This window comes from Acartia tonsa, chromosome 5 (assembly GCF_053477335.1).
Source record: "Acartia tonsa isolate MP-2025a chromosome 5, ASM5347733v1, whole genome shotgun sequence".
NCBI lineage: Eukaryota > Metazoa > Arthropoda > Copepoda > Calanoida > Acartiidae > Acartia > Acartia tonsa.
The window spans coordinates 35,006,258-35,032,076 of record NC_137264.1 but is presented as its reverse complement, the minus strand read 5'-3'; the positions used below and the strand labels follow the sequence as shown (position 1 = coordinate 35,032,076).

At 33.7% G+C, this 25,819-nt stretch overlaps 1 protein-coding gene across 10 annotated transcripts in view; it reads left to right on the top strand.

Moving 5' to 3' along the window:
* LOC145319347 (citron Rho-interacting kinase-like) overlaps window positions 1–25,819 on the top strand; it is a 52,792-nt gene that overhangs the window by 484 nt on the left and 26,489 nt on the right. For all 10 annotated transcript variants that reach the window (XR_013879824.1, XR_013879823.1, XR_013879819.1 and 7 more), the window contains exons 2-28: window positions 97–189; window positions 364–431; window positions 4,365–4,441; window positions 4,645–4,784; window positions 5,118–5,269; window positions 5,437–5,537; window positions 5,853–5,926; window positions 6,192–6,335; window positions 7,320–7,397; window positions 8,725–8,817; window positions 9,399–9,442; window positions 9,843–9,930; window positions 10,307–10,398; window positions 10,544–10,603; window positions 11,225–11,327; window positions 11,629–11,685; window positions 12,087–12,158; window positions 13,118–13,184; window positions 14,538–14,641; window positions 16,341–16,430; window positions 16,781–16,860; window positions 17,276–17,363; window positions 17,639–17,701; window positions 18,000–18,134; window positions 18,393–18,470; window positions 19,004–19,097; window positions 19,781–19,860. Coding sequence is in view for 1 of the 10 variants with exons in the window: in XM_080161428.1 (XP_080017554.1) it covers window positions 97–189; window positions 364–431; window positions 4,365–4,441; window positions 4,645–4,784; window positions 5,118–5,269; window positions 5,437–5,537; window positions 5,853–5,926; window positions 6,192–6,335; window positions 7,320–7,397; window positions 8,725–8,817; window positions 9,399–9,442; window positions 9,843–9,930; window positions 10,307–10,398; window positions 10,544–10,603; window positions 11,225–11,327; window positions 11,629–11,685; window positions 12,087–12,158; window positions 13,118–13,184; window positions 14,538–14,641; window positions 16,341–16,430; window positions 16,781–16,860; window positions 17,276–17,363; window positions 17,639–17,701; window positions 18,000–18,134; window positions 18,393–18,470; window positions 19,004–19,097; window positions 19,781–19,860 (2,415 nt within the window). In the remaining 9 variants the exon portion in view is untranslated. The remainder of the gene's footprint in view (window positions 1–96; window positions 190–363; window positions 432–4,364; window positions 4,442–4,644; window positions 4,785–5,117; window positions 5,270–5,436; window positions 5,538–5,852; window positions 5,927–6,191; window positions 6,336–7,319; window positions 7,398–8,724; window positions 8,818–9,398; window positions 9,443–9,842; window positions 9,931–10,306; window positions 10,399–10,543; window positions 10,604–11,224; window positions 11,328–11,628; window positions 11,686–12,086; window positions 12,159–13,117; window positions 13,185–14,537; window positions 14,642–16,340; window positions 16,431–16,780; window positions 16,861–17,275; window positions 17,364–17,638; window positions 17,702–17,999; window positions 18,135–18,392; window positions 18,471–19,003; window positions 19,098–19,780; window positions 19,861–25,819) is intronic.

Sequence of the window (25,819 nt, the reverse complement as noted above, 5' to 3'; positions counted from 1 at the left end):
AAATAGGGTTTTATATGTTTTTAGCTTTTATTTTCAAAAATTGTTTTATTTCTAACTCAATGCAGTTCCTCTTCTTAATTTTGTTTTCATCTTTAGGTGTTAGACCCTCATGAACCAGGACTGAGTTTTGAGGGTCTTATTGATGCATTAATGTGCTTGTATGAACATTGCAGCTCCAATCAACTCAAGGAATTTACATATTATATGAAATATTTTGATTAAAATAAAATCGGTATATGCAAAAAATGTAACTGAAAAAGTATACATACCTATTAAGTAGGTATATAAAATATCATCATTTAAATTCATATTACCTGATGTTCCAAAGCATTTGATAAATATGTAAATTATAAATAAAATCAGAATCAACATATGGTAGCCGATTTTGTAAACAAGTTTCAAAGTCACATTACAAAATATCACAAGTTAAGGTAACGCTTATCTTTGACATTACAAAGGGGGAGGTAGGTTGTGCTAAAATTCCGTAAATGTGTGAGATTTTAAAGGATTAAAAACAGTAGTAGAACGATAATATTCACGAAATATAGATATATATATTTTTTTATCTGTGGTTCTATAAAATAAGGAATACACATATCTAGTGAATATTATCGTTCTACTTCTGTTTTTAAGCCTTAAAACTCACACCTTTACGGAGATTTAGCAAACCTAACTCCCCCTATTAAACTTACAAGGAAGGCAACATCCACAAAAGTGGGGCCCAAACGAACATTAACATATATAGTCATTTGACTCATTTGATACCTATTTAACATTATTTATAAGTTAGAGCTGGAATTCCCTAAAATCTACTCCAAAATTGATTGAATTCTTGAATACTAAAGGTTTATTATATATTATATATACTTACATTATACGACTAGATTATAGAGATGCTTCACTTATAACCTTTCTTATACCCGTTGGTCTTAGAAATCCATATTTAAAAATCCTCAAAATTACTTTCTTAAGGGGGGGGTGCGTAATGACATAAGCTCTTAAACCGTGAGCAAAATGGTCTAAATATTGAGCTAGACCCTTCAAACTTGGTATATAAGCCTAGTCCTATAGGTATTACATCTAAATGGCAAAAAAATCCAAAAATTTTTATTTTTAGGTTAGGTTAGGTAAGAAAAACCCTGCGGAAATGGGGTTTTTAGAATTTTTTGGTCTATTTTGATGTGGAAACTTGTCTTAAATTGTTTTTTCTTAGGGTTTTAACTTAATTACACTGTATCTCTTCATATTGACATTATTTAAGATGATTCAGCAAGTCGGGGACCGACCCCAGGGGGCTAGGTGGGTGGCCCGCAGGGGTTAAGTTCATTTTTCCCAATATATTTGTTGTGATACATCAAATTATAGGTTTTTTAGGTCAAGGAACTCAAATTCAGAGCTAAAATAAGCATTAGACTAATCTGAAGCTAGCCCCAGCGGGCTAGGTTGGTGGCCCGCAGGGGTTAAGTGCATTTTTCTAATATATATCTTGTTATATATCAAACTATAGGTTTTTTAGGCCAAGAAACTCAAATTCTGAGCGAAAATTAGCATTAGACTGACCTGAAGCTAACCCCCCCGGGCTAGGTTGGTTTTCTGCAGGGCTTAAGAGCATTTACCTAACCTAACCTAGAAACTTACTTATATTTTTACAGGTTTTTTTTCTTGAATAAACTGTGTCTATTAATGAGGACTTTATTTAAGATGATCCAGCAAGTCAGGGACCGACCCCAGCGGGCTAGGTGGGTGGCCCGCAGGGGTTAAGTGCATTATTTCCAATATAGATCTTGTTATATATCAAAATAAAGGTTTTTTAGGTCAGTTAACTCAAATTCAGAGCTAGAATGAGCATAAGACTAATCTGAAACTAGCCCCAGCGGGCTAGGTTGGTGGCCCGCAGGGGTTAAATGCATTATTTCCAATAAAGATCTTGTTATATATCAAAATAAATATTTTTAAGGTCAAGAAACTCAAATTCAGAGCTAAAATTGGCATATGACTTACCTGAAGCTAACCCCTGCGGGCTAGGTAGATTTTCCACAGGGCTTATGTGCATTTTACCTAACCTAACCTAGAAACTTACTTATTCTTTTTGTTTTTTTCCTTGATTAAACTGTGTCTATTAATGAGGACATTATTTTAGATAATCCAGCAAGTTGGGGACCGACCCCAGCGGGCTAGGTGGGTGGCCCACAGGGGTGTAGTGCATTTTACTAAAGTATGTGTTGTCATACATCAAATTATAGGTTTTTTATGTCAAGAAACTCAAATTCAGAGCTATTTTAAGCATTAGACTGACCTAAGGATAACCCACGCGGATTAGATGGGTGGCCTGCAGGGGTAAATTTTCCAAATTATGTGTTGTTATACATCAAACTATAGGTTTTTAAAGTCAATTTGGAGCTAAAAAAAAACACAATAGCAACCTGATGCTAGTTTTTTCGTGGTATGTGGTATACATTAAATTAAAAAATTGTATCCTATTAGCATATTAAATTCTTCCACCGCTAACACTGTACTATCAAATTTGAAATTCTTTCAAATATATGCCATATAAATGTAGTTTAACCAATTAACCAGGAAAAATATGCAGTTCACTAAATTAAGTTCAAATGCATTTCGCGAAACTACCCCTTTGAATTTCTGGACCTAAAAAACCTATAATTTTATGTATGACAACTAAAAATGCACTTAACCCCTGCGGGCCACGCACCTAGCCTGCTGGGGTCTTGAATCTTAAATAATGTTCTAATAAATAGACACAGTTTATTCCAGAAAAAAAACCATAAAAAAACAAGTAAGGTTCTAGGTTAGGTAAAAACTTGCAGGCAACCCACCTAGCCCGCTGTGGCTAGCTTCAGATTAGTCTGATGCTTTTATTAGCTGTAAATTTGAGTTTCTTGACCTTAGAAACCTATACTTGGATGTATGACAACACATACTTTTTTTTAAAAAATGCATTTAACCCCTGAGGGACACCTACATAGCCCGCTGGGGTCGGTCTTCGACTTGCTGGATCATCTGAAATAAGGTCCTCATGAATGGACAGTTTATTTGAAAAAAAACCTATAAAAAAAAATATTAAGTGTAAGTTTCTAGGTTAGGTTAGGTAAAATGCACTTAAGCCCTGTGGGCTACCTATCTAGCCCGCTGGGGTTAGCTTCAGATTAGTCTAATGCTTATTTCAGCTCTGAATTTGAGTTCTTTGACCTAAAAAACATATAATTGGATTTATCACAACATATATATTGGGGAAAATGCACTTAACCCCTGCAGGCCACCCACCTAGCCCGCTGGGGTCGGTCTTCGACTTGCTGAATCATCTAAAATAAGGTCCTCATGAATGGACAGTTTATTCTAGAAAAAACCTAAAAAAAATAATAAATGTAAGTTTCTAGGTTAGCTTAGGTAAAATGCACTTAAGCCCTGTGGGCAACCCAGCTAGCCCGCTGGGGTTAGCTTCAGATTTTTCTAATGCTTATTTTAGCTCTGAATTTGAGTTCTTTGACTTAAAAAAACATATCATTTGATGTATCACATCATATATATTGGAAAAATACACTTAACCCCTGCGGGCCACCCACCTAGCCCGCTGGGGTCGGTCCCCGACTTGCTGGATCATCTTAAAAAAAGTCTTCATTAATAGACACAGTTTATTCAAGAAAAAAACCTGTAAAAATATAAGTAAGTTTCTAGGTTAGGTTAGGTAAATGCTCTTAAGCCCTGCAGAAAGCCAACCTAGCCCGGGGGGGTTAGCTTCAGGTCAGTCTAATGCTAATTTTTGCTCAGAATTTGAGTTTCTTGAACTAAATAACCTATAGTTTGATATATAATATAACAAGATATATATTAGAAAAAATGCACTTAACCCCTGCGGGCCACCAACCAAGCCCGCTGGGGCTAGCTTCAGATTAGTCTAATGCTTATTTTAGCTCTGAATTTGAGTTCCTTGACCTAAAAAACCTATAATTTGATGTATCACAACAAATATATTGGGAAAAATGAACTTAACCCCTGCAGGCCACACACCTAGCCCCATGGGGTCGGTCCCCGACTTGCTGAATCATCTTAAATAATGTCCATATGAATAGATACAGTGTAATTAAGTTAAAACCCTAAGAAAAAACAATTTAAGGCAAGTTTCCACATCAAAATAGACCAAAAGAATCCTAAAAACCCCATTTCCGCAGGGTTTTTCTTACCTAACCTAACCTAAAAATAAAAATTTTTGGATTTTTTTGCCATTTAGATGTAATACCTATAGGACTAGGCTTATATACCAAGTTTGAAGGGTCTAGCTCAATATTTAGACCATTTTGCTCACGGTTTAAGAGCTTATGTCATTACGCACCCCCCCCTTGTTTCAGGATTAGTATAAATGATTTTGATGTAAAAAGAATCATTGGTCGTGGAAACTTTGCTGATGTTAAACTTGCCAAGGAAACAATAAAATGTGTTTAGGATCAAATTTTAGCTACTACAGTCATCTTAGAAATGATGTATATTTTGAATAATGTATACTACAATAGAAAAAATATATATCCAATGTACACTTTGATTTGGTATCTTTTATTTTGATTATGAATAAAAGAAATCTAAAAACTGTCTTCATAAGTTATTTATTTTATTGTTGAAAATTAAAGGAAAAATGCAGTGGCAATGTATACGCCCTGAAAGTAATGAAAAAATCCAATGGTGGCAAGAATACAGCTTTGTATGAGGAGGAGAGGAATATTATGGCCAAAACCTCCAGCCCTTGGCTTACCAAGCTGGATTATGCTTTTCAGGTAAAGCTTTCTATTGCATCTCATCCTTATGCCATTGATGTACATATTTTACCAGAGGATTTGTCCATCTGACCAAATCCAAGACATTTCAGTTGTTTTCTTCACAATATGCAGCATGGTACACCTGTACACATTCAATTCGCAGAATTAACTCTTACGCTTCTAATTCATTTTTCTATTGGATAGCTAAACATTCTGAACCCCTTTTTGAATACATGTTGCCTGTCTTATAAAATTTTTGTTTGACTTTTAGGTTGTTCAGATTCAATTTACTGTTCAAAATTGAATGCTTTAATAAATACCTTTATTTAATTTATCACTATCTTTATTTAGGATGCAAAACATTTATATCTTGCCATGGAGTTTCATGCTGGTGGCGACTTCTTGTCCTTGTTGGACAAGTTTGGCCACAAGTTGGAGGAAAAGGCCATCAGATTCTATGTGGCAGAAATTGTTTTGGGTATCCATGATCTACATAAGATGGGGTAAGCAGAAAAAATGTTCTTTTCAATTAGAAATCTAGTAGGTACAAATGTTACATTTATATGAATATCTCAATGTACTTTAATGACATGGGCAATGTTAAGCTAGATGACCAAAATCCCCCCTAAACAATTTATTTTTTTTATAAGTTTTTTAAACTTTGTTTTAGTTATGTACACCGAGATATCAAACCTGAAAATTTGTTATTGGATATCACAGGACACATTAAGATTGCTGATTTTGGCAGCTCTGCTCCTTTAAATTCCTCAGGTATTTTTAACTTATTTTCTGGGAAAGAAAAAGATTCGAGTGCAAAGTGATGTTAAATAGGAAGTTTTTAAGAATATTATAATATAAAAGATTTCTCAAGATTACAATTTTAAATGAAGCATCTTCTTAGTACTCTTAGAAATCACTTTGCAGTGTATATGATAGCAATAAATTGAATTATTAACATGATATAAATGTAGCTGCCTGGTTTAAATTAACCGTTTCTAGAAGGCTACAACATATAACATGGATTAAAAAATTTTTTTTTTGTTCTTTTAATGTAATGTTAGATATTATAATATCTATCTATTTAAGGATTGGTTACAAAAGCAGTTCCTGTTGGAACGCCAGAGTATATTGCCCCGGAAGTTTTACAATGCCTCCAAAATGTAAGTCTATTGTCATATCATTATTTTCCTGCATTTCGTAGGAAGATAGATTTGTACAACATTTTTAATAATATGTTAAGTCTAGGAGGATTGATTTGATAATATGATAGATAAAAAGTTTAGTTTATAGGCGGACAGCGGGAAATTCGACTTTAATTTTCACAGGTATCCTAAATATTATAGACACGTTCTTTCGTTCGTTGGTCTAAAAACTTTGTTTACTCTCAATACCCAAAATCTTTAAATGATTTTTATTTTGTTTAAGGATGGAGATTCCCACGGCCGCGAATGTGACTATTGGAGCGTTGGTGTGCTAGCCTATGAAATGATGTACGGCTCCACCCCCTTCTCAGACCTGGATGGCAGCATACTAAAGACATATTCAAATATTATGGGACATGATAACAAGGTAGGATTAAATTCTGTCATTAGTTAGTGTCCTTGAACTTAAAGAATCTAGTGCAATATACGGTAAAATGATCCTGGTAACGATTATCTCAAAAAGTATATGAACTTTAAAGGCTTCTACTGGCCAAACGGTGGAATGTATAGATCATGCACGCACTGATAATAAAGACTTATTTTAATATTTGGTTACATATTAAAAAAATTATTGGGGTTGATAGAAGGTTTTTAAAGAGGATGAAGTTTTGCGTGCGAAATAGTTGTAATAGGAACAAAATTTCTATAATCACTGTAGGTTATACCTAGATCAATCTTAAAAAGATATCTAAGGGGGGGGGGGGGAAGTTCTGACACATTTGCGTAAACGGTGGGTATAGGCTTTATCTTTGGACTGAGAGGATAGGTTATTAGGGATAAAATCATTCTTATATGATGAATTTTCCCCAGATTTAAGATTTTTTGGATAGGCCTCCAGGTTCCGGAGCTCCAGGCCTCCAGGTGGTCTCTGTACAGGTAAAAATGAAAAAAAAAAAATTTTTAAGTTAAAAATCAACTTATTAAACAAAATATGCATATTTTTTCTTCAAATATGTGAATAATATTAAAAAAGATGCATATTTTGTTTCATAAGTTGACCTGTAACTTCAAAAAAAAAAAAAAAAAATTTTCATTTTTACCTGTACAGAGACCACCTGGAGGCCTGGAGCTCCGGAACCTGGAGGCCTATCCATAAAATCTTAAATCTGGGGGAAATCCATCATATAAGAATGATTTTATCCCTAATAACCTATCCTCTCAGTCCAAAGATAAAGCCTATACTCACCGTTTACACAAATGTGTCAGAACTCCCCCCCCCCCCCCCCTTTATGTTTTTTTTAATCTTTGTTGTGAAAAGTAATGAAGGGAGGTTGGAAGAAAATAAACGGGAAGTAAGGATTGATAAAAGAATTAATGCAGATTGAATATACAGTTATATTTCAAATTTTAGGTTCAGTTTCCGAGTTCGGAGCCAATCTCTAAGAATCTGAGGGATTTGATTGAGGGTCTTCTCAAGACACCTTCAAAGGAATTTTACAATGTTTTATTTTTATTTTAAAGAAAAAGATATTGATCTCATTTTTCCTACGCTAGTGGAGTCGTGTTTATCTTAATTATAGACGTCTTTTAGTGGCATGTGTAAAATTGACAAAGAAGTTAAAAAATGCCGCTCTTCAATTACTTTTATTTTAAAGTAGTAGATAAACGAAAGCTTCTATTAACTAGATGGCGTATGTGATTTGAATCCAATTCCTGAAGAAAGTTTAGGGAGAAAGAAATGGATGTATTAAGGGGGGGGGGGAAATTGTCATTAATTTAGCTTACTAATATGGACCTCATTTATTAGTCAGTACGTTATCTAGTAGGAGGAGAGGTGTTAAAGTTTGTATTGTTATTTTAGCCAGCTGCAAGCATCACTTTATTAGAGTACTTGAAAATATAGTGCAACATCCAAGTAATAATATATTGATCAAGGAAAAAGATATCTGTTCTTTCCCTCTAAGTGTCCATTGAGCACCAAGATAATGGAATGGGTGTAGTTTTCTTTTCCTTATCCTTTCTTTTGCTTGGTTAGCCAGTTCCTAATATAACCCTACCAAATAAAAACTACCCCTCTGAACCCCCATTATTTTTAAAGGGGGGGGGGGGGGTTAATGCAACCATCTCGTTATCAATGATTAAATGGCACTTAGAATTCAAATTGGAAAAGTAACGGCTGGCTGCCTATTTTCAGGGCAAATTCATCATTAGTTACGTAGGTATAAACTTTTTAAAACATATTTTTGGTTTAATTCATGTTAAATGATAGCAATAAAATAACTATTTTTAAATTTCTAGTACCAATAGCTACCGACTAGAACCGTTTTATAAAGTTTTTTAGCGACAAAAAGTATTATGTGGAGATAGGTTTCGTGACTAATTTACTCCTAAGATAGCTAAAAAATGGCAAAACGGCTGAGCCGCTAACCATTAGCCGTTACTTTTCCAACTTTTTGTTTCGATTTAGGGAAAATAAACCTACCAAAGATTATTCATGCAAAATTTCAAATCGAAATTCGAATTCTAAGTGCCATTTAATCATTGATTACGAAATGGTTGCATTAACCCCCCCCCCCCCCCCCTTAAAAATAATGGGGGTTCAGAGAGGTAGTTTTTATAAAAAAAATTAATTTAATTAAAAAAATAGAATATTGGGTCAATGGTGTAGTCAAAGAAAAAAGTAAAAATTACTAAAGCAAACTTGGATGGAGGAGGGCAAAAGGAAAAATGTTATTTGATTTAATTTTGAAAGGTGATAAAATTCCACTCAACATTGCTTCGCACCTTAACAAGTAAAAACATTGTTATATAAACAGAGATACAACTACAATCAAATCATTCACCATCCTTTCTTTGGAGATATTGACTGGAGTAATATGAAGAACGTCACCCCTCCTTATGTCCCTCAGGTTTGTTTAGTTTTAAATGCATTGCATCTTTATAAGTATACCTTTACTTTTCTCAATAATCTGCTTATTCATGCACACCCTTTTTTTGTCATTCAATGTCTAACATTGTTGTTTAAGAGTAGTCGTAATCTTTTTTTTAGAAGCAAGGCCACACTTTGATTTAAGGTTTCTGTCCGTCTCTAACGCTGTGGAGGAAATTTTACTTTCTCGGCTGTTGTTTAAGATAGTAAGATAGATTGCTGATTTTTTTGTCAAGATACCGTTTACCAAAGTGTGGCCTGTTGTTCTGTTGGTAATACTTCAAGAAGCCTATATATATATTTTATAAAGTTTAGTGAATTTCTATCATAAAATCACAAATTCTTTCTTTTTGTGGCCACTGAAAATCTGGTCTAAATCACTTTTTTCCGTTTGTCCATCAATGATATTTTTATTCTATTCAATTAAATAACCTCACACTAATAATTAGAATTTTAAGATTAGCGGTTGGGGAGTGGAGTTGAATAACAAATGCTAATTTTGATTTTAATATCCATTACCGTCTTAAATGGCATAAAGTTTTTGATAAATAAATATTTCAGGTTAAAGGGTCCGATGATGCTTCCAACTTTGATGTCATTGAGGAATAGTTTTGTATAAATATAATAACATACTTAGACTCAGGGGCTGTGATTCAGCAAATTAATTCCAGTTGGTTATTTCAATTTGAGTGTATGTCACTTGGCTAAAAACTTGTTTTGTGCTTTGACTAAAGGAGAGTGGGCAATAAGGGGGGGGGGGGGGAGAAGGAAGTGGGTTGTGGATAAATGTTCACTTAGAATTATTGGTCAGAATCCTTGTCTCTTGTCTTGCTTAGACTAGGTACATTAAGTTGCGGATTTCCATCTATGTTTTTAGCCATCATTTTTGCGCGCGAAAGGGGAAGGGTATACTAAATTTCTTCAAAAAGAAAAAGTTAGCCTTGCTAAAGAATTTCCTATATTGGTATTTTGATTTTTATGCAAACTTGAAAATTACCTACAGGAGGAAATAAATATTGATACTTCAAGCCTGAAGGAGACAAACAAGTTAGAAAATCTTCCATTCATTGGTTTCACTTTTACAGCTGATAAGGTTAGTGTATGTATTCTAATTGTAGAAAAGATGCGTAATTTAGAATTAAACAAGGATGACATCTCTATACATGCAGATTGCAGAAGCTCTTAGATAAAACTGATCACAAGGACAGACAGATAAGAAGGACGGTCAAACTGAGATAGAAAGTACAGTGATAAAACCCCATTTATTTGATAAGTCAGTTGATGGTTTTTCTTGGTTATCTAAAACAAGAGCGCATTACTGATAAGCGTAACTATAAATTTAAATATTCCAGTTGTTTACAGTTTTTTGAAAAGTAATAATCAAAATCCATTAAAAACCTTCAGATTGCTAGCAACTTGGCACTTGACATTGTGATTTTTATGTTAAGAAAAAACTTATTGTTATTCAGGGAAAAGTGAAGTCTTTGGACAGCAAGGACAATAACTGCTTGGAAGAGGAATTGAAAAACAAGGCAAATGAATTGGACAGATATAAAATCAGGTATGCCTGCCTGTTCTGGATCAGATCTAAAATCAATCCCAGGAAATGCCTCCTACATATATTTTAAAATGCCCTTGTTTTATCTTTGGTAAGTTATCAATGGATTAATACTTAAATAGTTTTTATTTTTATTGCATTTTTTTAGAGTTCACCAATTGGAACAACAAATGATGAACCAGACTAAAATTGATGAATCCAGCCAAAGGTAATCCAGTGTTTATCTAGCGTGAGCGGCGCACACGACGGACGGATTTCACTAAGTTCTAATTTTAGATAAGCTTCGCTTCAATCCCTAATAACACAGATGTTCGATACACAAGTTAATTTGTAATCAAACAAAACAATACTGATATGAATATTTATACAATTAGGATGGGTTTAACAGGATAACAATGATTCCTTTCCTTTATATATTTTGGGTGAAGGAAAAGCAAATATAAAAATAGATTACATTAATTAGCATGATACATTTAAGCAAATTGTAGGCAAGAACATTATTAGTTGAGCCCATAGCTACTCTATAAGTTAGTCGGACCCTTTACGTTTAGTTTAGTATTTGTCTGAAATGTAATATTCTTTATGATGATTCAAAACATCTTTCCTTCCATTTAAAAAAATTTAAAAAGTTATACAAAGGCACATTATTTTAAAAAGATATTAGTTTTGACTCAAAGACGTCTAAGCCTTTATTTTTATTTTGAAGGGGGTGGTTGGTCTCTGATATATAGAACCAAATATTTTGATAGACATATAGAAATATACGGATAATTCCATCTATATTTGAATATACATTAAGTTTTTAGTTTTAAGTATTGTAATTTCTAAGGGAGTTTGAAGCTACGGAGAAGCTGACAGTAGAACTAAGTGTCACAGAACAAGAAAATGCTCGTTTGAAAACTCAGTGTCTTAATCTGCAAAGAGTTTTGGAGGTATGTTGGATGTTTTTTTAGTTATATGTATAACTGGAGAGAAAAATAGACATTAGTTTTTAATGTTTTTAGAAATAAGCTAAGATAATGTAGGATCAAAAATTTTATTTCAATAATGGTCAGACAGATAAAAGTAAATGGTGATCGAAGACAAATATGTATACAAACAAATAGAATTTAATAAATATTATAATAATATTGAAGGCATGAAATTAGAATATATCATTTTCATCAATTGCAGTACTTTCAAAAATCCAAAAAAAATAAAAATATCATTTTAATTAAAAAATTGTTGAATTAGGTTGAGAGGCAAGATAGAGCAGCTATTGAACACAAAACATTACAAGTTCTAGAAGATGTAAGTAAATCATTTTATCTAATATTCCAGCAGAGAGAGAATATGTAAGAGATGGGATAATATGAATAAATGTAAGAGTTCTATAAATATTTTTCCATTTTTCCCCTTTCTTGTTGGTAAAAACCAGGAGGGGAACAAAATAAAAAAAATTGCAGCAGGGGGAAAAAATGAATCTTGTGCAGAATATACTCCCCTGTATTCCAGTCTATCCAGTTAGGGAGGGGACATTGGACTGTTAATTACACCGGTACCCAAAGTTTTATTATCCTATTGAATGGTGTCCATACTTTAGGCTAATAATGTTAATCTACAGAAGGGGTAATTTTATTATCATTATTGGGGTTGAATATCAATTTATTGTCCACTATCCAAATCATTCTAAGACTATTTTTTTGTTCTAGGTTAGGAAAAAGTGGGCCAAGAATGAAGAGATCAAGCTGGACAAACTTAGAGGTCAACTCAAGGCAGAACAGGTATTGTCCTGAAATCATTCATTGAACACCATAAGAAAAAAAGGATAAGAGGATGAATACTCACCCCTTTTTCATGGTAAAATACTACTTCCCCATCCCTAAATTTAGAAGCAGACGAAAATCAAAAGCCGCCCAGGGCTTTTTGTAAGTCAATCATAAATAATAATGTGAATAAAAAGAAAAGCGATATTTAGCAAACAGCCGTGGGCGGTCAGAATCAGCTGAATGTTCATTATGAAAAAAATTCCCCCTTTTTAGAAATAGAAGGATTTATCTTTCATGAACAAATTTTTTAAAATAAAAATAAAATTCTATGTAATTTTTAATTAAAACATTAAAACGAAAATATCTAATCTAATATTCTTGCCCTAAATATGGAAACAGTAAAATGTAAAAAAATATTTTTTTTAATAATTTTTAATCCTCCCATTTGAAAAGTAGTGGAATAGCAATAAATTTTAGCGCGGCAACAGCGCTGAGTAGGCCTCTAGGCCCACTGCCTATTTTCGTCTTCTAGTTGCTTCGATTCCTCTCTTTTATTTTTTTCTCTATGTTGAACACAGAATGCTTAATACAGACATATACTTACATTTTAAGACTTAATTATGGAGATGCTTCGCTCATATCAGGATACAAACTAGACCTAGGAATCAACATTGAAAAAAAAAATGAATAGGATATTTTTATTATAATATAGGTAACTAACTTAAAATTATATAACATGTCATTTGGACATTCTGAATTTCTGGTAATTATTATAGAATTGCTACGCTTTCTGAATTATCTCTAACTTACAGGAATTATCCATTTTGAAATTGATAAGACAATTTTAACACACCTAAATTAACAATAAAAGCAATCTGTTTCCAACAGACAGACGGACGGACTCCGCTTTCTGGTCAATTATACCGTTGGTTGATTTTATCATTTTGTAATATGTAATCTTGTTAAATATTTAGGAAAAGTTTGAAAATTTGGAAACAGAAATGCATGTAACCAAGAGAGACCTGAAATCTACACAAACAGGTAAAAATTCTATCCCTTATTGCTAACAACTTTCCCAGTACGAAATTAGAACCGATTAATATCCGCTGCATCGAATGGAAATAGTTCTCATGTTCGTACAATCATGTATATCATCGTATTACAGACAATTTCCCACGAACATTAAATTAAAAATTATTAAATTAATACCATTTTTGTTAGACCATGATTCGGCCGCTCGGAACTAACAAAACTGTTTTTAAGATTATATTTTTTCATTTTAATATCCGTGAAAAGCTGTCTATAATACCACAAATAACTATTCCAGTATGGCCTCGAATCCGATGTATTAAACTGGTTATAAGCTATACCTATTTATAAAACATTTTTTAATTTTTCATTTACTATCAGCGGAAAACTGTCTATAATACGATACATAACTTCTATAATTCTTTATCTGCCTTAACAGTTCAATAAGAATTTGATACAAATTCTTAAATAAATCACGAAACCTTTCCGGGAAAAATGTCTAATACCTAATGTTTTAATTAATTTTGTTCTTGAATTGAAAAAAAATTATCTATTAATACACAGACAATTTTGTCTATGACATTGTAATTAATGTATTTCTTCTGCACGTATATTTTTTACAAACTTTCCACCATTATTAATATATATTCATTTTAATGAAAACAAGGATGGTAACATCTGTTGATCGAAATGATTTTGTTGGAAATCGACAAACGCAAATTCTATAAAAATTGTTGCTTCGTCCAATGAGAGCGGGGGGTTTCAGGAAAATATCTTAAAACCGCTACACTATCTTTATAACTCTTCCCTGAAAAGTACAACCTATTTGGACCAGCATTTTAGGATATCTCAGACAAATACTTACTACTTTATAACCTACTGTATAAAAAACTATTCATGAAGATTGAAGTCACTTGTATAGAAACTTCGCTGCTTGAAATTAATTTTAATTTTTCAACCTTTGATAAGTTTTTTTTACCAGAGAGAGAGAGAGACTGGATAATAGACTATGAATGAGTCCCAAATGTAAATGAAATCATGTCTTTGGTAGCTTACAAAAGGGCAATTTTTGAATCAAAATTTTATAAAAGTTTGAGGATTGTTTCTGTCTGCAACTTACGATCTCGCTAACCGCTGAATCGATATTGTCCTCCTTCTCAGTGAAGCTTTTGAATGTCGAGGGAAGGCTTATAACCATTTAGGGGGAGATAAATCGCCATTGGAAAAAAATTCCCAACCCCTAATTTTTCCCCTTTTCCTTTTTAGTACTAAGATAGAAAGTTGATGGTTGGCCTTCCCTCCATTGCCTCTAGGAGCATAGTAGCTAGTCATAAATAATTGATCTTAATTTGTCTTGTTCTATAGAGCTGGAGTCTGTGAAGGGAATCAAAAGTCAGCTGAAGAAAAAGCTGCAGGATTACAAACAACGGCTGGAAAATGCCATCCAACTGGAGACTAAAACGTCTCAGGTAATAAATTCATAATGATGCAAAAACAAGAAAAAAAAGAGGAGGGGCGGTGTTATTGAATTTTTGAGTAATTGGTTGATTTACATGTAGCATTACAGTATTTATTTACATGCAGTAAGTCCTTTTCAGTTCCTCAGTTCTGTCTCTCCTCCTTTTGGTCATATATCCTCGATCTTATATTTCTGCATTTAAGTGTTGCAAAACAAAATTATAGGGTGGCCCTTTATAAGGTTGACAAAAGTTGGAATCCAAAAACCCAAGAAATGCATACATACTTCTTTATTTCATTTAGTAAAAAGTTACTTGTCCTCTCATATACAGACACTAAAAATCCCCTAAAATTATGGGAAATTTAAGTTTAACTAGCGGGGAGTGGAGGGGAATGAAATTTTTTGCAGCAGAAGGAAAAAAACGAATTTTGTGCATAATATACAACCCTGCGAAACAACTTTAGAAGCCCGAAGATTACATTGACAACGATGGTGGTTTGGCATTTTTTCTCTTTTATTATCGAAAATATGTATTTTTTAGATGCTGAAACATTACCAGAACAAGGTTTCATCGGTTAGATTTATATTTTGTCTTTCAATCTTTTTAAATGGGATTTTATTGTATAAAGTTTTTAGTTTGGAAAACCTGGTTAGGATATGACCAGGGGCCAAGATTCAGCATATTAATTAAATGTGAAATTGCTGAAAATTTGGATATTGTAGTGGCGTAATGTTGGCGTAAAACTTGGGTTTGTGGTGTAACTAAAAGGAAGTGGATAAAGATGAAGGAAAATAAGGATGAGAGTTGTGTTTTCACTTAGAATTGTTTGTCAGAATCAATGTCCCCTTCCTTATATGGAAGTAGGTTTGAAGGGAAGATGATGAAGAAATTGGGTTAAGATATAAAAATTCCATAAAGCATTGTTTGTAAGAGTCCTGATTTCTTAACCCTGGTCACTGGCCTAACCTCTTAATTATTTTAACAAAAACTAATTCTTAAATAAGTATTTATACCTATTAGTTTGTATTTAATTTTATTGGGTAATAATTTGAGAAGACTCTTCTATTAATAATAAGTCGAGTATTTTAAAGTAATCTAAACATATGTAGGTAGTTGTCTACATAAATCATTATCTTTGTCTATATTACATGTATGATTAATAAAATTAAACTTAAAAGAGAGGGAGGGGGGGGGGGGTGGATATGACACTTTTGGAAACTTTTTGTCAAGAGAAAATATACATAATAGACATTTTTATGAAGAAGAAAAAATAAGTTTGTCTCAAATGATTCCAAATTGTGAAATTTCGGTGGAAATTTCAGTAGGTACTGAAACTATCTATAATCTAGGTTACTTTGACTTTTGATTTTGTTTTTTAAGTGTCACATCCGCCCTTCCCCCTCCCCTTTAAATAGGGAGTAAGTAAATGAAAGCTAAATATATAGAAAAAAATTCATCTCCTATTATAATGTCAAAATCAACCAATTTTTTTTCATTTTTGAGTATAATTTGATAGCAAGCGTAAATTGTTGAGATGTTGAAAATTCTGCCCACTTATATTTTAATGGAAATTAACCCATAACTGTTATTTTAGGGGTTTTGTGTTCTTTGCACGTCTTTACAATATAGCAGTTTATAATTGGATAGTTTTAATTAATATTTTTCAAATTACTGTTTCTATAATATATTGTATATATGTATTATTTAGGCTGCTGCTAAATTGGAGGATGAAAATCTGAAGTTAAAGGAAACATTGTCGGAAACAACCAGTGCTCTCAATACAACAAAGCAAGCTGAGGTAAGCTATAATCTTGTACATATTTTAAAGCCAACTTTTTTTTATTGGAATAATAAGTTTTGATATAATTTATTTTGTTTATGAAAATAAAAAGAAACCTTACTGGGGGTGGGAATTTTTCCAGGGCTTATTTTTCCTTAAAAGGTAGAATACCCTATTCCAAAATAGTTATAAATCTTCCCATGAACCTATAATAAGCTTCCCAATAAAGGGATATCCATATAGATTTAGCTCTCAGCGATATAGATAGACAGATAGACTTTTATATACGTATTATCTTGAATTTTTAGAATCTCAGCTCCAGCGTTAAAGATCAAGATCTCATATTAAGGCTTTAATTTTATTTTCAGAGTAAGTTAGAAAAGCTTGAGAGTCAACTTGCCGAAAAAGACGAGGAAATTTCCCTAAACCAATCACAGCTTAAGCTAAAGTAAGTATTAGTTGCAAGCTATTGAAGCGTCCCCGCGTGTTGTCATACCTAAAGACGTTTAAACACACTTTTAGTTCAGATATGTCTTACTGAAGTGTTGTATCATTCACATATGTATTTTACGGGATAAGACATTAGGAGATAAATTGAACAAAAATGATTAACATAATTACCCATTCTTTAAATTTAAATTATTTGTGGAAAAGTTTGGACACTGCTAGTCTGTTTGTTAAAGTCTCTAAATTTGTTAAGTCAACAAAAACATGTAGTATTCAACTTTGGGGACTAGTATAATAAACAGCCCATCCTATTGTCCTCTCTCTCTCTCTGCAATCTACGAGTTGTAATGATTGCTGCAATAACGAGTAAAGATTTTAGGATTTTGAGAAAGAAAAGTTTCAATTGAATATTTCAGGATCAAGGAGGTTGACAGCCTGACAAAGCAGCAGAAGGAAGACAAGGCCAAGATTGCCGACATGGAGACAAACTTCAAGAAAATTTTGGTAACTTGAATAATTTTTATCAGAGATTATTTTTACTCTAAAAGTTTTAAGTTAGTTGGTAAAAATAATTTATCAAACTCTTTTTTGAAGTCTAAAATACGAAAATTGCCACAGCGAAAAAAAAGTTTCCCGAATTTATTTTGTACCTAGCTCTTAGTTATATTTGAATTTTTGCCTCGTAAATAACTCTTAAATGCTTTTATTCCAGTGGTCATTAATCGGTTTCGAAGCCATTAGGGAACGACTTATCATATTATTTATAATTTTTATTTTAGACTGAGTTAGGTAAACTAAAGAAGGATTATGATGAATTACATCTTGAGAAAGAAAAGGAGCAGGTGACAAACAAATTTTTTAGCAAGTGAAATTATTCTAATATTATTTTGCATTTATACCAGTAAGTTCTTTAAGTTCTTTTAAGTCTTAACTGTCAATATAAAACCGTTGGCTCCAAAAACCCTGGATACTTTTTAAAATCTTGATTGGTTGCTTCAAACTAGCAGTTTCCAAACTTTCAATCTACAGAATGATTCTCTTTTAATATTATTGATTATTGATATCGGCTTAATGTATAGATTTATAATACTTTGTTTAGATTATTTTTTATTGCTCATTAAACTCAGCATTTTCTTGTAGGTCGTGAACTCTACAGTTGCTCAAGTGAAGGATGAGCTGACCGACTCCATGAAAGAGGTGGCCACGCTGCGCCAGAACCTGGAGGCAAAGGTTGCCGCTGAAAAGGAACTCAAAAAAGAACTGGACAACATTAAGGTAAAAAAGATATAAAATACTAAAAAGTATCATTCAATACAGCAGACGAAACTGTGTGAAAAATGTGCTTTTGTGATGTATATTTTTTTACTCATTTTAATCATTTCTACATTTTTGTGACCGACATTTAAAGAATACCTTTTGAGTTTTTGCACTATTAAAGCGTGGGTGCTGTTAAGGTTTTCTTAAGGTTAGATTTACCTAGTTTAGCTTATTTGGATAGTATCACCCATGTTTAATAGTTTTCTTTATAATTAGGATGAAATGAAGGCAAAGATCACTGAGAAGGCTGAGAAATTAAAGAAAGAAACTGAATCCAAGAAGCAACTTGAAGAGGTATGAATTTCTTAGAGATTTTTTAGATTTTTAGAACTTGAATATAAAGATTGGCATTTAACCCCTCTAGCCACTGAATTTTTCACACAAACTTAGATGTTTGTTTTGGGTGTTCCTATATAATATAACTAGCGGCTTCGCCCCTAGCCTCTAGGGGCTTTGCTAGGTTTGATCAACTTAATTTTTCGTATTTTAGATTTTAAAAGAAAAAGTAAAAAAAAAAATTTTTGGGGGGGGGGTATTTTCATTTTTTTGGGGGGGGTTGGGGGTGTCCCACCCCCCAAGAAAATAGCTTAAAACCATCACAGGACCAGTAGGTATATTCCCTGAAGAGTAGAGCCCAATCGGTTCAGTGGTTACTGAGATCTTAAGCTTCAGACGGACAGACAGACGGACAGACAGACGGACAGACATCGTTCTACTTTGTATTATAGATATTTGGACAAAATCAAGAGCTAGAAGTCTAAATATAAGAAGATACTATTATACTAGTCTCTCTCTTATTATTTTAAATATCTGACCAATCTATCTAGGAGTATAAAGAGAAGCTAAAGAGCCAGCAGTCTAAATATGAGAAGAAACTTGTTGACCTGAATGAGAAGCTTGCTGTGGCCAAGAAACAACAGGGATGAATATTTTTTTTATTATTGGCTTGGTTTTAGGCTATAAAGAATGGATATTTCTAACTTTTCCCTTGCAAGAGGTATGACAAAGGATAAAATATCACTCCCCTGGGAAAAAATTCTTTAGCATTAAACTAAAATATTTGATGAGGTTTTTCTGATACCTTTCTAATTCTTTTAGTGGTTTCTATTAAAGGGATAGTTGCATTAAGTGCATTTCAGAAAAATTTTTCAAGTATAAGTTACAAATATACCATAATGATTTAATGTTACAATAAATAGTACCTAGTACCTAGACAATTAGACATCACTTAATTAGTCGCCCTGCTGTTTTAGAGTAAATAAACCAGCTGTACAAATTGTTTATATCCCAAAAATACGATTTTCAAGTCTTTATATTTTTAAAACTACGTGGTAAAAAATTTAAATTCTTTCAAAAATATGCTCTATAGGTGTAGTTAAAACCATTAAACAAGAAAAAATATGCGGTTCACAAAATTCATATTCAAATACATTTCGTGCAACTACCCCTTTGGCTGGGGATTTCTCTTGAAAGGTTGGAGGTAAAAGGTTCTTCTGTGTTAATGAGAACCACTTCAGTACAGCTGTTGGCGAGATCCTTTGCCACAAACAGACATAATCATAAAAAATATCATGTTACTTTCATATAAATATTCTATGAGCAGGACGGTAGCAGCAATAATGCTAAACAGGACATGGCAAAGTTGGAGGCACAGCTGGCCAGCATGGAATCTACTGTTGATAAGGTCAGTTTTTTTCATTGAAAAAAAATGGTTATTAATCGCATCGTATTAAAGACAGCTTTCAGCGGATATAAAAATGAGAAATTATGATAATTTATTAGATTAAAACCAGTTTTGTTTGTTAGGCTAAAGACCCGGGATGATAAACTGGTATCATTTTTATTTTAATATTTGTAAAATTTCTGTAATACGATGCTATACAGCGGATATTGATCGGTTTAAAGATGGATTATGATATTTCTATTTGAATAGTAATGGATTGATGGTTAATACATAAATATTCTTGCAGTTAAAATATGTGTAGTTTAGAACTTAAAGGGCGAATATAGGTTGAATATAATATGGGCTCAAAAAAACCGTGCAATTCCATAGATTATAAGTAACTTTAAGATATTGACATATCCAAATGTATAAGTCTGTTATAGCTTAAAACCTGAACATTCTCAGGATAAATTTATGTAATAAGTGTGGTTCCCTAAGAACTCCAAACACCCTAGCATCACACAAGGCTTCGGTTTAAGGTTGAATTAAAAAGCTTTCGTTAAATGATAGTCCTAATAAAAGTGGAAACCAGTTATCAATCTATTTTTTGTATTGTGGATTGTTTCTTCCTTGACAATATTCCCCAACAAAGTGTAAAGTATATGAATTTTATTTTTAAAAAAAAACCTTTACAGGAGAAATTTTATTTCATGTAAGTATGAAAATTATATGGTAATTGTTATAATTAATTTAAAGAGGACAAAAATAATAGGTGAATAGTGTTTTTTTTCTTATATTTTTTTCTGGAGAAAATCTGGCGATCGGTGCGTTTGTGTGTGTGTGTTGAAAAATGCGTACTAGGGTAATTATATCATCAAGAATTAATCATTGATCTTTATACAGAAAAAAAAACTTTAAAACGTATTATTTACCCTAGTAATTACTCCGGACGCAAATTGACGCAAATTATTTTATGCTTTTTAAAAAATCAATAAAATAGTATATAATGTAAAAAAATAAACACTTTAATTATCAATTAAGATGCATGCCAATGTAATAATCAATTAAACTTAAGAAAACTAGTCAAAAAAAGTCTTGTAAAGGGGTAAAATAAACGATTTTGTTGACTTTCTCATTTATCATATGTTGAAGTAAAAGCAAAAATTGCAAAATCTACTTAAGGATTTTTTTGATTTTTTAAATTTAACATAGATATTTTAAAAGTATGTAATGGCACCTTTCATATAAGCTCTTATCATATTGAAACTATATTCGCCCTTTAAAAAAGCATTTAATGGACAAATTATACTTTTATATAACTGCATTTTCAATTTGTTTTAATTAGATTCAAATTATGATTGAATAAGCATTCTTATCGTTTCGTAGTAATATCTAGATTGTAATATTCATGAAATAACTACATCGTGTGACAGAATATACAAAGGATAACTGTCGTACGGTTTTATTATCCTAATCCAATAATATAAAGTAGTAGAGGATGTTTTTGTCTGTAGCTAAAGATCTCCGATTTTTTTGGTCCAAAGTTTTTGTACTTTTCAGCGAAGTTTTTTTTTTAATGTCTTGGGTGATAAAATTGGCCCAGGGCCAATAAAACAGGTAACTTTAGTAATAGTACCTAGTGACACGTGGCCGGTCTACACACACACGTACGGTAGCAGTACACTCTCATTTTTAATAGCTATACTGAAAATAGATTGTACAAATCAAACTCTAAAGCCTTAACTACTTTATGACATTTATATATCTGTAATGATAACAAGATTGATTGTTAAGTTATATATTTTCATAGACATGGAAAACTGACATGTTATTATTATTAATGATTAATATTTACAATATATAAAACTTTGGTTCTCGGTAAGGCAGAACTCATACCTCTCCATCCTGGAACAATAAGAAATCATTAGGAGGGAGTGATTTCTTCTCATTAATATTATTTTTCTTGTTTCTTTCCCTTGCCCTTCCTTTTCTTCTTTTCGACAGACTTCTCGTTGACATCCTCGAGCAAGTTGTCGTAGAGCTTTGCTAATTCGGAACGGCTGTCCCTCAGCTCCTCCAGCTCTTTCCTGGCATCGTCCCATTCTTGGCGCATCCTGTAGAAATCCTGGATAATTCTGTCACATTCACTTTTCTTGGTTGAGAGTTGCTTTTTGAGCATTCTGATGTAGTGCTCGGAACGGGTCAGCTGGTATTTGTACTAGTAGGGTTGAACCGGATACTTTTTTGGCCGGATACCGGATATCCGGCTGATTTCAAACGCCGGATATCCGGTAACCGGCCGGATATCCGGCTAACGCCGGATATCCGGCAAATATCCGGTTATCCGGCAAAATTACCGGATATCCGGCAAAAAAAAATTCTTCAGAAATCTTTTATAAATTTACATAAAGTTAAACTTGTTCAGAAAAAATGTTCTTCTAGCTTCAATAATAAGAAAATTATAGCCATTTAAAATTTGAAAAAGCAGAGATTTTTGGTGTAAAGTATAAAAATTATAGAGCCGGATATCCGGCCGGATAGTTTCAATATCCGGTATCCGGCCGGATATTGAAAATGGCCGGATATCCGGCCACACCGAATATCCGGCCCAACCCTAATTTGTAGTTATCTAATTACTTCTCTACATTTGCGGGTTTTTTGTTCAAAGTGTTTAACTTGAACCTCTGAAGCTCAATCAGCTGCAGATTGAGATCCTTGATGTCTTGCCGCATCTCAAAATTCTCCATGGACAACCTGCCGTAAGCATTCCACATTTGATGGAAACGCTCCCTCTGGTCACCACCAAAATCCACCGGGCTGGTCACATCGTCAGGACCGCTGACCGCGTTTAAAAACATGGTGTCAAGCAGGTCATTTGACAGTCTCTCCACCGCTAAAACCGCCGCGCCAGACTCACTGCTGGATCTCCCTGAGGATAAGGAGCTGCCGCTGGCTCTGGAGGATCTACCGCTGCCGGATGGCCGCGCACCGTCACTGGAACTTGAGGGTCTACCACTGCCGGATGGCCAGTGGTCATTGCTGTAGACGCCGCTGCTGCTGCTGGAACCACGTGAAACTCTCGCAGGGAGTTGAACTCGACCTGGAGGAAAGGCAGCAGAAGGACGGGGTTCAGCTGTCTCTGGAGGCACAGGGAAGGGGCAACGCCGCTTCGCCTCAGACATCCTCGGCCTTGACAGGGACCTGGCTCCCTTCTTCTGGCTGGAAGCAACAAACAAACCACAGTTTTTCATGTATTCTACAACCGACGGCGATTTTAAAAACTTTGCCGTGCATCCTGGGGGGGTTGGAGTAAGTGAGGACGGGTCATTCCGCGCCACCAGGGGGTTGGTGCATCTCATCCCGATAAGCAGGTGCTTGACTATCGGGTTTATGAACTTCTTCATGCCATCTCTTGTTAAAGACAATCCCATGCTGGAACCTGCTAGGAACTCTACATATAATGTAGGATTAACGCAAAGCACGCCCTGATTTTTCTGGCAATCTAGTAGCGGTTTGTGGCAGTACAAGAGCTGGGTGCCAGACTCAATGGCTAACTGCTGGAGGCGTTTGTTGAAAAGGGCAAAATCTTGCCAATATGCGTACAAATCCGGCGTAAACACACAGCTGCCGCAGGAAAACTTATGCATGCCCGATCTTCGAGCTTTTTCATGCATGTTCACAACCGTCTGAAACACATCATCCTGGAGATTCTCTGGGATATGCTGCTGGTGAGCTACCGACACTACATGGACTGGGGTCTTGGATTCCAAAATTAGGCTGATTCTGGTCTCTAACTCCACCAAAGTACACCCTGCAAGGTTGTACCATGTGATGCCATGTTTCTCCTCAAAAACACTCTCTGTTGGGCGTGGAAAATCTGCAACCACAAACAACTCAGCTAGGTAGGGCTTGATCTGCATCTCCATTTCGGCCGGGGCTCCCGCTGGGGCTGTAGCTGTAGTCTTATCCTCAGACATCTAAAAAATTTTAGATGATTGCAATATTATTCCTTTTTTAGAAAGTTAAAGGCTATGACTTTTTAGTGGAAATGATAAATTTTCTTAGCAGTGGAAAAACTATTTTTGTAATATTAGTAATTTTTCACTTTGAAAGAAAAGAATAGCAACTGTTATGGTTAAAAAAATATCTTTGGAAAATAAGAAAGAACACAATTTTTATCTTGTTCTAAAAAAAAACTTTATGTAGTTGTCTTAATTTTTGAAGAAAAAGTAATTAATTTTCTTAGCAGTGGAAAGCAACAATTTTTGAGTTTTTCGCATTATAACTTAGTTAAATAGATAAGAAATTTTTGTAGATTTATCATAATTTTCAACTTTTTAGCATGCAAAATATCATTCTTTGCGAGAAATGTATATTCTTAGTTTAGAGAAACTTAAAAACAAAATTTGTAAGTAAAAAGCTTAATGCTTTTAATTATGCCAAAAAAATAATCTTTTATTGACTTTTTACAGTGTATGGTTATCAAAACAAGTATTTAGACGTAAAAATCGTTTTTGCGGAATTAAAATCCATCTATATGTTTTGTATAAGACAAAAAAAACGATATTTTAATAAATTTTTGTAAAATAACTTACTTTTGGAAAGTTTGAGCGGTTTGTACAACACTTTGTAGGATTGGTAGAATGAAATCGAACTGATGATAAACACATATTTTTTGTATAAAGTAATATTTCTCGTTTCGATGCTGACCAATGAAAATCTTAAAATGAACTGAACGTGCGGCGCTTGTGGTGCGCATTAAACCGGGGAATGCCGCGTCAAAAATCCTGATTTTTGCATAACGATGACTTAGGTATAAGTATATCGGTTATAATGAAATTTGTAGGAACTTTGATTGAAAATACATGTTTATTGCAAAAAAAATTTATTTACAAATAATGTGGAATTTTATTTACAAAGTTTTTGGTGTGGCTAAACTTTAAGCAAGTTTAGTAGTTGCGCCTAATGGCGTCTAGGCTCTCGGAGCTCAAAAAACCTGTTTGTAGAACAGTTAGAAGCTTATTACTATCAGCTCCTTTCTTGGTGAGAACATCACCTAATTGATGTTCACCTTTAACCCAGATGATGCTGCTGACTTCTCCATCCTTTAGGCACTGCTGGATGGCTGCAATCTCTCTACGAAGTTGCCTTTCTCCTACATTTGTGCTGGAGTGAATAGCATCATAAGTGTCCTTGTTGTCAATTATGGCTCTTAGTTTGAGCTCATACTTGTTAGCTGTCATGTCTTGCAACAAATTTCTTGTAGCAATGGCTGCGTCTAGGCCATTGTAAAGGCTAAAAGCTTTGGCACCTAAAGTAGAGTTTACAACTCTACAAAAATGATGTAGGCACCTGTACTGTCCTTTGCTTCATTCAGATTGCCATGTAAAGCATCTGTGAACAAGAAAATTTCAGCTGTTTCTAACTTGATGCTGGGAAGCTTTACATAAGCTTCATCTTTTAACTTGAGAAGTGTTTTCTTAGCTGCTTTGAGGTCGGCAACTTTTCCACCTTTGCATTTTGTGGAAAGATTTATCAGCTAGAAGGCTAAATCAGGTCTGGTGCTCCTGACTGTCCAATTCAAAGAGCCAACCATTTGTTTAAGCATTGTAAGCTCATTCTCAGTCATATCGCTATCAAGCTCTAGCAGTCTTTTGGCTTCAATCACTGGAATTCTGACTTTTTCAACATAAGCCTTTTGGTCAAGAGTAATAGAATTTCTCTCTTGATTCAGCTGAAAGCCAGTATACATGAAACTCTTCTGTTCAGATTTGCCAACTTTAAAAATTGACAATACTTTGGGCATAATTTCTTTGTTAAAAAAATCTGTGCCCGCGTGGATAAAATCATCCACATGTAGCCCTATGAAGCCTTGAAGGACTCCATCTTTCACAAGATAGAAAAGTCCATAATCATTATTGGCTTTCTTGAAACCCAGTTTTAGTAGCCTGTTTTCAACTTTGCCATACCATTGTTTGCT